Raw genomic sequence first — 17854 nt, 5'->3', positions numbered from 1 at the left:
CAAGAGTCGGACGCTCAACTGACTGAGCCACCCAAGCACTTCCAATTTTATGTATTTTTAAAAAGCTGAGAGAAGTATATATTTACAGAGTTTGTTATATTAACCTTATTTACCATTTCTGATTCTCTTCAATTCCTTCTATGGATTTGAGTTATCATCTGGTAAGGTACGATACAGCTGCGTTCTCAATCATTTATGTTGTACGCAACCCACATCTGATGTCACCACTCCGACTCTCCACCACCCTCAGGAAATGTCTGGGCTAAGGCCCATCCTGGCCCTACTCTGCTTCCAGAACTATCTCTTCCGTGTCCCAGCGCACACCCTGTGCTTCTAAGATTCCCATGCTCACAACATACACCCTCACTGATCCTTTGCCTTTTTGCATGTTGTCCTTTCCTGCTTCACCAGGCTCCCCCCAGCTCACTCTTCAGAGTCTCCCTCAAGTCCCACCTTAGCCGTGCAGCCTTCTTTGAGGTTCTGTGGGCAGCAGGCCCCCCTGACACCAGTGCCTCCCACAGTCCTGCATAATGGCCTATTTACCTGTCAGCCTCCCTGGTTTCCCAGGAGTGCCTCGTCTCCTGGGCGCCCTAATTCTGACTGCTTTTTGTTTCAATCCCCGGCTGCACAGGCATTGCTGTTGTTATTGCCGTTGATGCTGTTGCTGCAGCTGCTATCGGCTGATCTGTCTCCCCCACTAGACTTACAGGCTCTGCTGAGGGGACAGCATGGCTCAGTCCGTCTAGAACCCCAGCTCCCGGCACAGCACGGGGCCCGCAAGAGCAGTTGCTCAGCAATACTTCTGAGTGAAAATTGTGAAGTTGGAGGAATTTGTCTCTCCTGTTATAAAAATAACATCTATAATAGCAAAATAGCTAAGTATGAAATGCTCACCATATGTCTTGTACCTTTTTATACATTATTTAATCCTAAAATGATGTAGGTGGTATTGTCTTTATTCTACGGACACCTTTATGAAGCTCAGAACAACAACCTGCCCAAGCTATTTGCACAAGCTACTATCTGGTGGCGTTTTAATCGGGATGAGGTCTTTCTGACTCCCAATGTCTGAGTGTGCAAACATTAACTCGTGATGTCTCATGAATGTTATAGAATCTCCAGGACACTGGCACAGTGACTCTTAATATCCTCACGTTTCCTGCTGGCTATGTCCACGGAGGCCCTGTTAGGGTCAGTGACTTACTCTAGATCACAGATGAGCTGATGACAGGAGGATTCTAGTAGCCATGTGTCCATGTTGGTGATGTCACTCTGCTTCTTCTAGTGACCCACAAAATGCTGGCCTCTGACCTGCAGCTTCACAGGTACACTGGACGCCCACAGCCTACCCCACTCCAATCTCTAGGACAAGAGACAGTGTGCAGCCGCCCACCCAAATCCTGGCACCAGGTCCTGTTCCTCCTTAGGCCGAGTAAAGAGGTTTGCCCAAGCTGAAGCAACTGCTCCCAGGTGCTGACTGGGGCCCACTCTTGCCCACATATCCTAGCTGTCCATCTCGTGGGGGAAGAGTGTGGCCTTCCTTCTTCTGAAAAGACATAGCTGCCCAAGAAACAACACTGTACAACTAATGCAAACCAGAGCTGGGTGTGGAGCCTGCACAGGCTCTTCTCCCAACAAATGAAATAACAAGCCACATACAGAGCGGGCCTCACCCACTTGTGGCCAGCAGACAATGTCTGTCACCATTTATGGACACATCCTGATTTGTGTCCTCTCTGCCCTCTTTCCCAGATCACGCCTCTCTCCTCGCCCCACCACAGGCAAGGGAAAGGCATGCGCTGACCTTTGGTCACAGAGAACCTGTCCCATCCCAGCTATAGTCAGTACTTGTCCTCCAAATGCAAGCACATCTGCACTTCAATAGCAGTCAGGACTCCTGACTTTTGATTAGTGTCCTGCACAGTGCACAAACCTGGAGAACCTCACATCCCATCTGACCGTTCCACAGCCCTGAGCGGGGAACTCAGCAAGATGATTATTCTAGTTTTGCACCAGAACGGACCTACTCAGAGGACTGAGTGAACTGCTTATAGTGGATCTGCAGGCATGGCAGTCCCAGGTCGCAGCCCAGGCCATTCTGCAGGCTGTGTGGTGGGGCCTGGAGTACATCACGCTCTGCACAGGGATAGTCTTCCTCTGACACAGAAGCACATGCATGACAGAGGGCCTGGATGGCCCCAGAATGTCATCAGAAAGGGTCTCCCTGGAAAGCCTAAACTGCTAGGGCTGCCCACTATGCAGCAAAGTGGGGGTTTTGAAGTTGGATCTTGTTCCATTACTTCCTTGTTCCCCCACCACTGCTGTGCTCACCACCTCGAAGAGTTTTAATTCTCTCACCTACAAATTGAGGCCTCTGTGAGGAGATACACCTGCCTGCTGCCGCATCGCCCCTGCTGGAGGCTCTGCCATTCCCACAGTCTGTCTCCACTGCCCACTGGTGGGGTGTTTTATTTATTGTGGGGCCCATTGTGTTAGGACACATGCAGCTGGACCACAGAGGAGCCTGTGTGTCCTGAGAGAGGCAGTGGGCCATTTTGGGGGGATTTGGAATTAGGAGTTGTGGGCGATAGACAAGTTGGAGGGGTCCCAGGACCTGGCTCACTGGAGAAGCACAGAGCCAGTTCCCAGAGAAAAGCAATGTTTGAATGTGGTGGCCCAGCCACTGTCTGTATCAATAACCCTCCGGGCAGACTCCAGACCACAGGGGTCGCCAGAAGTGCCTGTTCCCCTGAAGTGCCCTGAGAGGTGACTCCACCTGCACGAAGAAGGACACAGCACACACTCAGCCAGTGCAGCTCTTACTCTGTCCGTCAGACACAAATCATGTTGATCACACACACTTCTAGTAAGATGTGATATAGATGGCTTTGGGGACTGGGGCTGGATCCTCTGTGGGAATTTGGGGGAATCTGTTCCTTCCTCCCGGGGAGGCTTATCCAGCTATCTTTGTGTGTCACTTTGAGGATACTCTGGAAGTGTGCACTCCAGGCTCCTTCAAGAACCCTCAGTGAGCCAGACTGGCCTGATCCAGCAGTTACAAGCCCTCCAGGTAGTGGTGGGGGGGCTGGAATTGGGGTCTCCTGGAGATGTCACACACTATGTTTCTTGATCATATATGAGGTTTACAACTATTCTATTTCCTCAATGCAAAGATGTCACTAAGTTAATGATAGCTTTTAAGAGGGAAGACTAAATCACTTTTAAATGTACACGTCAATTGTAAGTGCATCTTGATTTCAAAAGTATTAAGCTGTTTTTTATTTTTTATTTTTTTTTTTAATTTTTTTTAAGATTTTATTTATTTATTTGAGAGAGAGAGAATGAGAGAGAGCGAGTACATGAGAGGGGGGAGGGTCAGAGGGAGAAGCAGACTCCCTGCCGAGCAGGGAGCCCGATGCGGGACTCGATCCAGGGACTCCAGGATCATGACCTGAGCCGAAGGCAGTCGCTTAACCAACTGAGCCACCCAGGCGCCCTTAAGCTGTTTTTTAAAAAGTTCATCTTAGACTCAAGGAAAGGTGGGAAGTTACAGGGCCTCTCCTGAGTAATCTGAAGTGAGTCTTCTTCAGGTTCCATGGAGAAAGGTGACCTGGACAAGCCCTCCGGGGCGTTCCCCAGGAGTAGGTGGCCGTTGAGCCCGTACCTGGCAGCTAGGGCACTGGGGCCCCAGTCAGGGCTGCCTCTGTGGACAGCAAAGGGAGTGACCCCCTATAGAGGATACAGAAAACTTCCATGCATCCCAAAGTCTCCCTGTCCTGCCTGTCTCTATGCCTCTGGGACATGACATTGAACACTCAATAGCGTGTCCTCTCTATAAACCCCTGTGAGGAGCCAAAGCTTCCTGAGATCCCTAACGCTCTCCTATTACTCTTCAGAGGGAGCTGCACCAGGTAAAATGTGCCCATTTTATAGAAGAACAAACATGCTCCAAGATTCCGCTCTGCTAGAGGCCACACCAAATGGGGCCATAAGAGCCAGAATCCAGGCCACTGGACTTGCAGAGAGGAGCTTCTGGACTGGGGCTGCAGACACAGATAGCAAGGAGCAGCAACCCCACATGCTGTCTTCTCCTCTTCTGCCATGGGGGGGGGTGGTACCCTTTGGCTTGGGGTGCACACAGGCAGGCAATACTTCTTTGTCTGGTGGGCCTGTCTCTCCCTTTTTACCTCTGTGCCTTGGCACCAGCTCTCCCCCACTGACTTTGGCTGGGGCGGAGCATCAGAGGTGTCCAGAGCCCACTCAGCTTCTCCAAGGCATGGCCCTCTGGCCTCCAGGCACCATCCCTGGCCAGGTCTGTCAGCCTGTGCATGGCCACTTCCCCTTTGGGCTCACCGCCTTCCCAGTGCCTGATCCCCCGGGAACCCCCAACCTCTCCAAGCCCCCCTCATTGTGGCCCCATTGCAGCTCATCCCCCATGGGTCGTGTCTGACTCCTTGTCCCACTGACACAGACAATCCACCCCTCCCCTAGGACCCCAGTCTCAGTGACCTGGAATAAAGGGCCATGTTACCAGTCACGTCACTGAAACATGCAGAGCCTTCACTTCACTCAAAGCTCCATGCTGGGCACTTGAGGGTGGGAAAGAGAAACAGTGGCACTGGTCTTTAGGAGCTCGCCATCCGGAGCAGGGGTCTTAACTTGCCATCCACAGGCTTTGTGGGCCTCTGAAATTGGAAGCAGAAGGTACATGCACACAAAAGCAGGCAGAGTTTTCAGCATGCGGGTTCATATTCTCTACTGAATACTCAAAAAGTTGCTGGCCTTATAACTCAGGAGTGCTCAGAATCACTTATCAGGGGCTTGTGGCTGGACAGGCTGTGTCTTGCTCATGGCTTAGTCTCCTCAGCACAGGGCCTGAGATCAAACAGGGCTTGGAAAATTCTATGTTTTAGAATGAATGAACTGAATTTCAGGGTTCGAATCAGTATAATGGGCCAGAGTGTAGGATGCTTTAGATTAGATCCTGGCCTGAGGGAGGCACTGCACTCCCCATGGCAGCTGCAGAGGGCAGCCCTGAAAGACAGCAGTGGTCAGGGAGGCACATTTGCCCCAGAGAACGTGGTCTCACACCAATGCTATCACACTGCAAATACAGCCCCACTCCTACTTTGGAGACTGGGGCCTTCAGTGCCCCCTCCCCACCTGTTCCCAATGTCCCGCATCTAGGTCTTCCTCCCCTTTGTGTTGAGGAGTTTCTGCTCCCCATGGGGCCTCTCCCATATCTGTGGTCTGCATGAGGCCAGTCAGCTTCACCCAGAGGTGATCTGCCAACACATGTCTGCCCACAGAACTCCCTGCCAGAGGCTCAGCTCCGGCCCTGTTCCTGAGACAGGGCTGGGGGAGGGTCTCTGGGGAGGGTGAAAGGCTGCCCTGGGGAGGTGGAGCAGGGGAAGAGGCACCATGCTGCACACAGGGGTGGGGCCACATTAGCTGTCCTTTCGGAGCTGCCTTCCCGGTGACCGCCTTCTCCTCCGTCTTACTCACTGCCCTCCAGCTGGAGGCCACACCTTCTCTAAACCAGTGTTTTTTTCCTCCAATGAACCCTTCCCTGATGTTTTATAAACTCCAGAACTCACAGACAAGGGACTGGGGTAGACCCAGCAGGGGACAGAGTATCAGTGTGTTCCTGCCTTGGAGTCTAGTCCTCAGGAACACTCAAGGTCTCCAGGCTAGGCATTTTAAAAATGTGAGCATATTGACTTTCACAACCATCTTATAGAGACATCATTTTATAAATACGAAGACTGAGGATTTAGATAACTAAGTCATACCAAATATGCAGTTAGGATCTTATGGTGGCCCGAAGTCCACTACGGTGACTGACACCTCCTCTGTCTCTCTGTCTTACAGCTTCTGCCCAGTCAGCTGTGAGGACTCATGCTCTCCCTATGGCTTCTTGGGGTTGAGGCATTCATCTCCAGGTAAAAAGCAGATATTAAGGGACAGAGACAGGGTGCATAGCTGCCCCCTGGCGAGATTTGGCTCATGCACGGAGCAGCATGTAGACAGCCTACAGGACCGGGCAAGGTCGGATTCTTGAGTGGGGAGGAGAGAACCTGCTGAAGAGTGGAGCTGGCTTAGTTGGGGGAGTGGGTGAGAGAGGGGCACAGAGCACCAACTCTGCTGGACTCAGCAAGTCAGGAATATATGTGGGCTCTTAGCCATGGTACACAGCAGAATCACCCCAGGGCTTTTCCAGAAATACCTGCTTGGGCTCCCTCTGTAGTAACCAGGGCTGGGAGTGTCTTGCCATGTATTTGTGGATAAAGTTCTCGGGGATTAGGTATGTACCCTACTCATTTCCAAATGAGCAAGAAAGATGACAGCCATCATGACATGCAGGAGCTGGTCTGGCGTCACAGCTGGGCCCTGGCATCATCCTGTGGAACATGAACAATGTCACAGAACATCACCTTTAGGCAAGGCCACTCTGGGACCGTGATGGGGAAACAAGCACCTGTCATATTCACATCTGGGCACAGACGGAACATGCACGCTGTCCAGCTCACAAAGACCAAACAGCCCTGGGCTGGCTACTCTGGGCGATGGCTGCCACTTTACCAGTCCCAGATCTAGCCTCAAACTTGTCCCTTGTGCTGGGAAAGATTTCTTAAGAATTGCCCCTGCTTCCTTCCCACATCCAGTGGAGAGCAAAGCCCTGCTTCCATAAATCTCCCCAAACCCACCTCACCAGACCCAAATGCCACAGCCAGTCTTTCTAACACTACCTCACTGAGACGCAAGGAGGCATTTGCATACTCCCAGGAGTGAGGCCTCAGACGACCAAGCACCCCAGGTGGGCACAGTGCCCATGCCTGACACCTATTATAGAACTAGCCAGAACTGACACATCATTGATGACGCACAGACATTCTTGTCCTAAGGACGTCTCCTGCTGAGCACTCAACCGAGGAAGCCAGAAACACCTTTCTCTATTTTGGATGGGGCCTCCACCTTGCTCTCACTAACCATCATGGTCTCTGTGGCCATGGCAGCCAGGAAGGGACTTGTTTTCAGAGAAGGAAGGGTGCTCTGAGAGGCTCTGGCCGGGAGACCTCAGGCTGGTTCTGCCAAGGAGACAGCCTGGCTCGACGGAGGTGTGACTGATAGGAGGTAGCTGACAGGTACAACTGCGTTCACTGAAAGTATGACTGGATGGTTTCTGACACATGTAAAGAGCGTAAAGCTATCACCACACGCAGAACAATGCACGCCTCTAACACCTCCTGTCCCTGTGTCATCCCACTCTCCTGCCCCCACCTGCCCTACGCCCTGTCCCCAGGCACTACTGATGAGTTTGCTGTCACTAGAGATTCATTAGTGCTGTCTCGAATTTTAGATAAATGCAAGCATTCGGCACTGTGGCTTCTCTCACTCAACCTAACTCTCTGGAGACTGACCCAGGCTGGCATAGGCACCAGCAGCTCATCCTCTCAGTTGCTGCTATGGTGTGGACAGACCACCACTTAGCTGTTTCCCATTTTCTCAAAAGCCTCAGTGTCCACACAGAAGAAAGCGCTCCCGGGACCCTGGCTTCTCCCATTGGCTGTGTGAACCACTCTGAGGCGAGTTGCTAACAGCCAGTGATCTCCTGTTGAACAGGGACTTTGTCCCTACATCAGGAACTGTAGCCAACAGTATCAGCATAAGCAGCACCCTCACGGCCCAGTATCAGGACATGGATTTCCACTCAATCCCACTGGTTATAAGAAAAAAACATTTGTTTGGGGGAAGAAAGGCACAAGGAGATTAACAGATGTTGAGTGCTCACTCTGTGCTGAGGGAATCCCACGCTTTCCCAACTTTTACTATCGAACTAACTTCCACAATACCCCTGAAATGGACAGGTTTGCGTGAAGGAACGCTGAGCAATGTGGGAGAGCTGGTCCACGCTAGGGCCCCATGGGCCCATCACCAATGCAAAGGGACCCGGGAGGAGGGGCAGGTGCCATAGCAGGTGGCTTCTAGACTCAGACTTTGCTCCAAGAAGATCCCTTCTCAAGCTCATAGGCAAAAAGTTGTCAAAGAGAGGCCAATCAGCCTACTTGGTACAAACACAGATGATGCTCAAGGCATATCAAGCCGGCCTGGGTGGGATGGGTCTGTAGTGGGATACCGACGAGATTTACCCATATTCACTACAGTCAACAGGGTGGTGTCGACTGGGCAGGGAGGCACATCCTCCCCACCTCAGTTATTACAGGGTGGTGGGGGGTTGGAGGGCAATGTGTGGTCTGACTTCAGCTTCTCTTTAGTCAGGAGAAACCCCAAGAACAGCCCTGCTCTGATGGACTGTGCAGGCAGCTCAGGGTCTACCATACAGGAATGCTCAGCTAGGCTGCACAGAGTCACCCCAGAGCCTAGAAGCCAGGGCTGAGGCCCCTGCCCTGAATTCTGACCCCCTTGGTCTGGGGGTAGCCAGTGGCTCTGACATGTAATTGCGGCTCAGGGGGGCTACAGCCTCAGGTAACCAGGCTTGTTTTTGTGTTAATGTGTATGGCATATCATACATCAGAGTAAGATGGAAAAGCTGGGAACATGAGGGAAGAGGAAATTATACTGAGTGGTCATTGGGTCTCCTAAGAACAGTAAGAAACAGAAATAGCAATAAGGAGACCCTTAATAAAGGTACCACTGAATGAACGAGTGAAAGGGGCACCTGGGTGGCTCAATCAGTTAAATGTCTGACTCTTGATTTCAGCTCTGGTTTTGATGTTGGGGTTGTGAGTTGAAGCCCTGTGTTGGGCTCTATGTTGGGCATGGAGCCCACTTAAAATAAATAAATAAGTGTGTGTGTGTGTGTGTGTGTGTGTGTGTGTGTGTGTGTGTAGGGGTGACAAACAATTATAAGCCAGTATGCTCCTATGACTGAAGGAAGCTGAGTTGTAGCACAGAGAAGGGCCTGAAGGGGGTAGGGAGGCACCAAGGAAGACTTTCTGGAGGTAACACTACATCCTGAAAGAGAAATGGGGCAGGGAACTTCCAAGAGGCTGAAGCAGTGAGTGCACCCTGGGACAGGGCACCTTGTGAGCATGGGGGAGCCCCCAACCTGATGACCTGTGATACATGGGTCACCAGATGAGGGGCTGCAGGGCCTCATAGACAGCACCACCCACACCCCCAGAAGGTTCAGACTGGGTACCTCAGGAGGGTTCAGAAGCCAGGCATGGGGCCAGAACAGTCAATATCACTTAAACTCACAGCCTTACAACTGGCAAGGGGGAGACTGCCCATTGCAGAGATGAGGAAACCATGAAAGGGTTCCCTAAAGAAAGAGTGCCCCTCACGAGCCAGGGAGCCAGGGTGCAGGCATGCTGCCCAGTTCTACTAGGCAGGAGAAGCAAACAAAATATCCAGGGTCAGCAAGCCCTACATGAGACCAAGAGCAAATTCTAGCCCAGCACCTCCCTGGGGTTACAGACTGGCTGGAGTTTCAGGGTGGCACATTAAGGGCTGAGTCTGTAGTAGGTAGTAGAGTATTGTCACTGCCCCCACCAAAGGGGAGGCCAGGCACCCAGAGCGGGGAAGGCTGGGCCACCCCACATCTGGAGAGCAGGGCTGGGCTTGCTCGAGTTTAGAGAGACGGTTGTAGGAGTCTCCAGAACATCTACCCTGAGCCTGCCTGCTCAGGCCCTCTGGATTAAGGGGCCCCCTTAATCCCATGGGGCTCTGACTTGGCTGAGGTCTTCTGCAGCTAATTCATTCATGGGCTCCGTTTGCACTTCCCAGGACACACTATGCTCTAAGCCCCAGCCCTGCCCTCTCAGAGTCTACAGTGTAGGGGGAGAAAAGAGGACTCAGAATATGAAAGTTCTCAAGGAATATGTTAAATGGCTGGGTGGAGGTGATCTTATCATGGTTGCCTCCCAAGTTGGCAGAGGGAGCAGAGTGAGGGGCTAGAACAAAAGGTGGGGACCATGCCCAGGGACCTCTGGCTTGTGGCCACAACTAAGGCTTATGAAGTACGGTGTGAGAGAGCAGGCCCCAGGGTGGGAACCTCTGAGGAGTGGCAGGGAGAAAGCAGCCCTGGGGAGGTCCTGAGAGCCTCCTGGTAGACAACTGGCCCCCATGCCTGGTCTGTCCCGCCCATCCACCCTCTCCTCTCTGCCATCCAGTAGGACCAGCTTCTTTAGGGCTCAAAGGGACAGCCTCTCTATGACCTCTCATAGGACAGGGTCTTTGTGGCCTCAGGTACCTACTATGACCTTTACAAAGAGGAGTTCAAACATGTAGGTGACAACCTAGCAAATGTCCCAAGGGACCTGGGGCTTACACTTTCCCACCCACAAAGTTGGGAGGATGAGTGAATCCTGGTGGGATTTTTCCTTAATTGCACACCATGAGGGGGTATTTGTTGCTTTCCTGCCCAGGATTTGAACAGCAGTCCTGATCGTGGTTGGGGGGGCGGGGGGGGGGGAAGCCCAGAGAATTGAGAAACTGGGGCCCACCCATCTCAGAAATAAAAAGGGGGCAGATACCCTCTCTTCCCACCTTTCAAAGGGCAGCTCAGCTGAGCTCCAGCCAGGACCTTGGATCTTGAGGACAAACCTAAATGTCTATAAGAGGGAGCTAGAAAGTATTCTCAGTGAGGAGCAGTAGAGCTGAGTGTCCTCCAGGGGCGTCCTAAGCAGCTGGCCCACCTAGAAGGACTTACTGTGCTTTGCCTCTCTAGATTCCTGCCCAAGCTGGGTCCTATGAGCTACCCTCCAACTTGCCAAGACAGTTACTTTTTCACTTGACTGGAGTCTATTTCTGTCTTTTGCAACCAAGAGCCATCACTAGTAAAGAAATTGGTACCAAGATGATTTCAGATAACAGACCCATCAGGAAAGGGGAAGGGAGTGTCTCGTATTGGTTATTCCACCTGATTAAGGCCAATGGCAGTGAAAATATATTGGGAATTAAGTTATGGAACTCTGGCATCCCACTAGGCATGCACGGCAAACCCCTAATCAAATCAGCTATGGCCAAATGTCCACTAGGGGCTTTTAGGGGAAAAGTGACTCTTACAACAAAACCTGAGAAAAAGGAATGAAGAATTCATTCTTCCAACTGCTCTGGTCAGCTTAAAGGGAGAGTAACAAAGTCAAATCCCTGAATTCCCAGGGACTCACTATGACCATATATGCAGTGTCTCTTCTCTTTTGTAGCCACAGGCTTGAGACATCTCTAAACCAAAAGCAATCTGATTCCATCCATCTGTGGGCTGATGAATTATAAAGCCCACTGGATTGCTTCCCTGCTCCTGTGTGAAAGTTAGAGCATCATTTAAGAAAGGGTGGGATTTCTGGCTCTAGGAATGGGGCTCTCTTACCCCTAACAGAGGAGAATTCACAAACTTACTGAGTCCTTGCTTCTCACTCTGGCTGCTTCAAGAGCCTGTTTGCACCTGGTCTGTAAAGTAAGACGAGCTCTCCTCATGTCCACCCCTGCCCCCTTCCCTGCCCCAAGAACAAAGTAGAGTCAGATCTCAGCATGGCCATGGGAACCAATTATAAAGTCAAACTATGGAGAAAAAGGCTCATGTTTCAAAAAATTATGACTCTGCTAACATGTACTGGCAAGAAGCTGAGGAGATTGGTGGAAATGGATTCTGAGAGTATTTGACCAAGGTGGGAAGAACATCATTCTGGGTCAGGATGAATGCATCGACATGGGTGTGCCCATCCATTCTAGAGTCAGTGTACTAGCTCGGAGAGCTGGGATGTATTCCAGCAGGTGATGTGTTGGTTGACTAAAACCTCAGCTGGATAATCCCCCCCCCCCCCGCCGCCCCACGAATTGAAACAGGAAAGCCAGAAATTACTTGAAGGAATCCAAATATCTGAAGGAATAGAGTGTTAGAATAGATTTATCAAGAGCAGCCTCTAACTATGTCCCCTAGAGGACCAAAAAGACACACCCTACCCCTCAAGGAACCAAAAAATACTTTGGCAAGGAGAATGTCAACATCTTGGAAAACTGCCATAACACTCTTCTCTACCAGCTGGCAATGCTGATGAGAGATGCTACCTTTGGGGGGAATTCTACGGATGGGATAGCAGGAGGTGACATGACAAGGAGGAGAAGTAATATCAGAATGTTTTGATGCCAGGAGCACTTTGGCATTGACTGATCAATCATGGGGCTGCCAGGACTGAAATGGATGGGCAAAACCAATTGAGTCCCATTGTACTTGTGTAATATTAATAAAAATGTAAAAAAAAAAATTAAACTAGGTCTGGTTAACACAGGGCTCCACAAGTGCCTAGAAGAGTGTCTGGAAGATAGGAGGTGTTTAATAAATGTTTGTTGATTAAACTCCACTGCCCCTTGCCTAATTCCCAAACTTGAGTCAATAGATCCAAAGTTCCTTCAATGAAGGGAAGGTAATTACCTGCAAAAACATCCTAAGTGCATACTGTAAACCTTCTGAAGGCCCCTATACAGAGAAATACCTAGACCTTTCAGAGATTACTGAACACTGGCTCAGAGTTAATATTAATTCCTGGAGGCTCAGGATGCCACTACAGCTCACCACCATGAGTGAGGGCCCATAAGAGGTGAGAGGCACGTCAAGTCATGAATGGAGCCTTGCTGTGCATCCAACCTGATAGCAGTCCACTGGAATCCTGAATCTGTCCGATGGTGATTTCCCGAGTTCAGTTGGCAGAGACATGCTCAGTTCCTGGTAGAAACTCCATTCTGATTCCTTCATCCCTGATATGGAGACTTTTGTGGTATGAAAGTTTTACCAGAAGCCTCTGGAACACCCTCTCCCCTCCAAAATAGGGCGTCATAAGCAATACATAATCTCTGGTGAATAGGAAATCACTAACCGGGAGTGGAGATCCCTCCTGTATTCCTACTCAACTTCCCAGTTTGGCTTATGCAGAATACTTAAGATCGTGAAGAATGCCAGTGAATTGTTTCAGGTGTAATTGCAACTGTTCTGTGCTGTCCCACATATGATCTTCTTAAATGGAACAGACCCATTATGTTCCTTGGCCAATGATTTGGTAAAAACTGTTCCTGTGGGTGCTGTGGGTGCCTGTATGTGTGTATGTTTCCCGTCTTAACATTCAGGGATCAATAGAAGTAGGTTGCTTTACTCAAGACAGGGACATTAACATAATTCACCATCCTGCCTTGGGGTTTCAGCTACTCCCTGATTTTGTGCCACCATTTAGTTAGCAGAGACCCTGACCTTCCTACCCCAAAGGACCTCATGCTGGTTTACTGCTGTGTACTGACAGGACTTGGAGAACAGCAAGTGACAAGGTACCCTTCACTTCAGTGAAGGCTCCAGGCAGGCAGCAGAGGTGCCCAGTTGTATGGAACATTTTGGGACAGCCCTTTAAAAGCAAAAGACATGTTGCTGGACATTGGCCCCCTACCACAAAGGAAGATGCACGATTCTTGGTAGACCTCGGATTTTTGAAGCAACATATTTCCTCCTTGGGTGTGTTATTACCACTCATTTCCTGGGTGATCCTAAAGGCAGTGAGCTTCATGTGGGACCCATGCAAACACAAGGTCTCTGGTCCACCTGCACTGTGGAGGGCTCTGTCACACCCCGTGGACCCCACAGCATGAGAGTGCCCACGGCAGAGCCAGACACTATGTAAAGTCTGCAGCAAGTCCCAACAGAAGTCTTACCCGGGACCTGGATTTTGAGGGGCTGCTCTTGGCCTGGGCTTTGGTGGAGACTGACTGTGTCTCCGCTACCAGGGTCTGACTGTGGGATCCAAGGAGCTGAGTTTCCTAGGACAACACAGTGTTCTTGATCAATCAACAACCAAGTAGGTGGCCCATCAAGTGGCCAATACAGGCACAGGCCCAGGTGGGATCAGGAAGTGATTTGAGCAGGTGGTTCCCTTCACCTCCCGCACCTGTGGCCTCCTGGATCATTCTTTATGACCAGTGTCTGAGGAAGAACATGTGTGAACTGTGTTTACAGGTGGCTCTGCAAGATACACCTGCACAGCCAGAAGTAGACTGTGATGGTATTAGGCCCCCTCCCAAGGGTGGCTCTGAAGGACAGCTGAAAGGGAGATCCTCTGAGAGGTACATCTAATCACCCCGTATGTGCAGAGAGAGAGGTCTGAGGTATCTCAGGACCAGCACTGGGGTCTGGGCACAGGGAAGGGTAGAACAGCCTCTTGGAACAGGTTGGGGATTTGAGATAGTGTGTCCCTTGAGAATACCTTCCCAAAGATTCCCCCTTCCAAGGAGGCTCCAGTCAGTAGGTGGGCAAGGGGGTTGCCCTGAGTTACCCAACGACCGCTTCCCCAGCTACACCTGCCTGTTCCATGACCTTCTGTGGCCAGGAGGGCATCTCAGACTCTGCCTGGCCAACTTCCCCTTATCCAGGTGACCTGCTGCTGTCACTACCATAAATGGGGAAGGAACAGGGTCCCAGACTCACCTCTTTATAAAAACACGACATTTTGTAATAAGATCCTCTCACCCGCCCTGGAAGGTGGGGAATTATCATCCACATTTTTGAAGTGGGAAAACAAAGACCAAAGCGGTTATGTCCCAAGATTGTATACCCTGTTAGAGGCAGACTCAGAATTCAAAAGGGGGTGCCTGTGTGCTCAGAGCCACACTCTGACACCAGCCAGGCTCCTGTGTTCTCCAAAGGCATCTCCTGCACTCACTCGCATAAGTGAGTACCCTACAAGCCTCAAAGACTCCATCCCTCTCCTCTGCTGATGTTTGTAACCAAGTAATTATCCCCGAAGGTGTGAGCATCCACAGGCTGCTCTTCCACACTGGCTGAGGAACGGGCTCAGGGCCGCTGGGCGCAGGCCCAGTTCTGGGTCATCTAGCTTCTTGCCACTTTCCCCAGAGCTCTCAGAGCCCATTCAGTCTGCACTTCCAGGAGAAGGCGGCCTCACAGCTAAGCAGAGCTGGACCTCCCACCATGGCCAGCCCCGCTGTCTGGCCTGGCCCCACTCACAGCAGCCCATTCCTCTGGCTGTCACTCTAGCAGCTCTTCCCTGCTTCTTTTGTATGCAGTTGCTTGGGCAGGCAGTCAAGCCATCCCCACCCTGCCTCCCTCCCACCCACCTCCCACTTTGCTCACCGATGGAGGTGGAGCTTGGCAACCTGCAGAGGGCTACCCCTCTGATAGTGCCCTGGAGCCTACTGCTCACCTGGGGACTCCCGTTGGGGGCAGGGGAGGTAGAGGTACCCCAGATGAATGGATCCCCGTGGCCACTTGTGAATAGTCAGAGACTTTGGGTCTGGAGTGGGTCTACCTTGGGCATAAGTCTAACACTCTCTCAGGTTCCTGTTCCCCTCCTCCTGCTTTGATACACCTTCCTCAAAATGGTGCCCCAACCTCCTTGGCACCCTCCCTTGGTACCCTTGGGTACCCTCAACGGAGGTAATAATAATATCAACCACTTCCTGGGCACCTACGGTGTCAGGCACAAGCCGTCCTTCCCAGAACGGACGGTCCTGCAGGGGCCTAGGCTGCCAAGCGCCCTGCCTGCCGAGGGCCACTAGGTGCCGGGGAGGCTGGGCACCGGGCGGTCTGTTGCCCTGGCAGAGGCTGGCCGGCGGGAGCCTCCGATGCCGCACCTCTCCCTACCTGAGGTTGGGGCGGCCACACTCTCGGTCTCCCGGTCGGCACGTCGGAAAGCTGGGGGTGGCCAGGTGCCCCCACCCACCCGGTGCCCAGCAGTTGGCCCTGGGCGCAGCGGAGCACGCCGGCTCTCCCCATGCGCGGCCAGACGCTGCCCGGCGCCCATCGCGGGGCCGCGGAAGCCTCCTCTCACCTTGAAGAAGCTCCGGAGGAAGTGCACGACGCTGAGCATGGTGGCCCTCGGGGCGCCGCGCCGAGGCGCGCAAAGCCGGGGCGCCGGAGCCCGCCGGCAGGACCGAGAGCCGCGTTGCCGAGCCGGCGCTCCCGGAACGCCAGCCCGCGCCCCGCCCCGGCGCCCGCCCCGGGCCGCCGACACGCCCCGCCTCCCCGCGCTGGGCCGCGCAGGGCACGTGCGGGTCTCAGGGGACGCGCCCAGGCGCCCGCCCCACCCGCTCTGGGTGTGGGTCCCCCGCAGAGCTGGAGAGACGCGGGGCCATCCGCGGACGCGGCCCAGGGACCCCAGGGAACACCTCCCCACGCCCCTTCCCGCGACGTTCCCGCTGGGACTGGGAGCCTTGGAGTGTTTCCTAAGAAAAAACAAGTGCACTCGCACCTTGCACATCTGCACCTACAAAACACAGGCGCGCATCGCGGGGGTCCCTTGGGCCTGTCCGCCAAACCCTTATCAGGCGACTTTGTCTGTCTCTGCCCCCACTTCGGGGAAGGGGCGGCCTCTCTTCCCGCCTGAGAGCTTTGCTTTTCAATTTTTGAGAATTTACAGAGCATTTGCCCAACGTTCTCATTTACCACGTGAGGAAACAGTCCCAGAGAGGCGCAGCAACATGTCGGAGCTCACACATCTGGTGGGAAGCAAGTGTGGACTAGAACCCCTGGGACCTAATTCTTACTCCAGAACTCACTCTTGCTCCTCTCCCTATGGTTCCAGGTATACTCCTGCAGGTAGAATGTAAGTGGAGAATCATCCCTCAAGTAGGGCAGAGCTGTTATCTGCTAAGGGGCAAAGGGAAGTCCTGGCTGTTTTCCCTGTGGAGTTTAGGGACACACTCCCACTGGCCACTAGGACCACAATATTTTTATGAACCAACTAAAATGTTTTAATTTTAATTACTTTTAAAAACAAAAGAAAGAACCTGAGTAAAATAATAATGATAATTATATGGAGCCTGGATTATATTCATCTTTATACAAACACAGTTGTAAAACATAATGTTAAATATATATATTTTTTAATGCCAGAAGGGACCCAGGAAAGAAAAGTGCCAAGGGCCCATGGGTGTCATACTGTAGTCTTGCTCCAAGCCTACCATGTCTGGTATCCAGAGTCTTATGACTGGCTTTGCATATCCCTGCCTATGTCTGCACCATCCCCAATTCCTGGCCCCCTTGAATGCTATTCCTGATCAGTAGCACATGTCCAGTATTGCCTGGCAGAGTGGTTTTTATCCCACAGCCAACCTACCTCTGCTTCTTCCCAGACCCTCAGAGCAGCCAGATCAGAGCAGAAAGCCTGACAGGTAAATGCTCAGAGTTTGTGGGGTCTGGGAGCAGAGGAGAAGGCCATGAGATCATTTGAAAGTCCTGGGTCCTCAAAGCTACTCTCCATTACCCAGCGTCCATGGACCTTGCTTGTCCTTGCTTGCCTATTCCTGAGACCCATGGTGGTACAAGGAAAGGGATGGGATTTGCACTTGGATGCCTGGCTGTGCTCTGCACAAATTGTGTGATCTTGGTCTCCCTTGTAAACGTGTTTCCTTTTTTTTTTTTTAAGATTTATTTATTTATTTGAGAGAGAGAGAGTGCTCGCGAGTGGGGAGAGGGGCAGAGGGAGAGAGAAAATCCTTAAGCAGACTCCTGGATGAGCACGGGGCCGAAGCAGAGCTCAATCCCAGGACCCCAAGATCATGACCTGAGCCAAAATCAGAGTCGGCTACTTAACCAACTGAGCCACCCAGGCGCCCCTGTAAACCTGTTTCTTCAAACTGGGAGAGGAAGACCTGCTGGATGGGGTTGCTATGGAGATTAAAGAGAAATTAAACCTCATGGGTACTCAGCAAATGTTAATTCCCTGTCTTTTGAAGACTTCAAGTGCTACAGCGGGGTTGCGGGGTGTGGGGGGGGTTGTTCAATGAAAATACACAAAGCCCTGGCCACAGATCCCAGCGTTATCTGGACTTCTTCTCTGACCAGCGGAGGAAGCTGTGGATCACAGGTTCTTAGACTTGAACAGGCATCAGAACC

The 17854-nt window shown here is 51.9% G+C and overlaps 1 protein-coding gene across 3 annotated transcripts in view; it reads right to left on the bottom strand.

Moving 5' to 3' along the window:
• ARHGEF4 (Rho guanine nucleotide exchange factor 4) overlaps nt 1-15894 on the bottom strand; it is a 262468-nt gene extending 246574 nt beyond the window's left edge. For 2 of the 3 annotated variants that reach the window (XM_078070627.1, XM_078070628.1), the window contains exon 1: nt 15789-15894. In XM_078070627.1, the coding sequence (XP_077926753.1) occupies nt 15789-15827 (39 nt within the window). In that variant the 5' untranslated portion in view covers nt 15828-15894. The remainder of the gene's footprint in view (nt 1-15788) is intronic. The other variant, XM_078070629.1, reaches the window with a different exon arrangement.
• Nucleotides 15895-17854: the final 1960 nt, after the last annotated feature.

This window comes from Halichoerus grypus, chromosome 4 (assembly GCF_964656455.1).
Source record: "Halichoerus grypus chromosome 4, mHalGry1.hap1.1, whole genome shotgun sequence".
Classification (NCBI taxonomy): domain Eukaryota; kingdom Metazoa; phylum Chordata; class Mammalia; order Carnivora; family Phocidae; genus Halichoerus; species Halichoerus grypus.
Note: the sequence above shows the minus strand (reverse complement) of the source record. Positions and strands in the feature narration are given on the sequence as shown.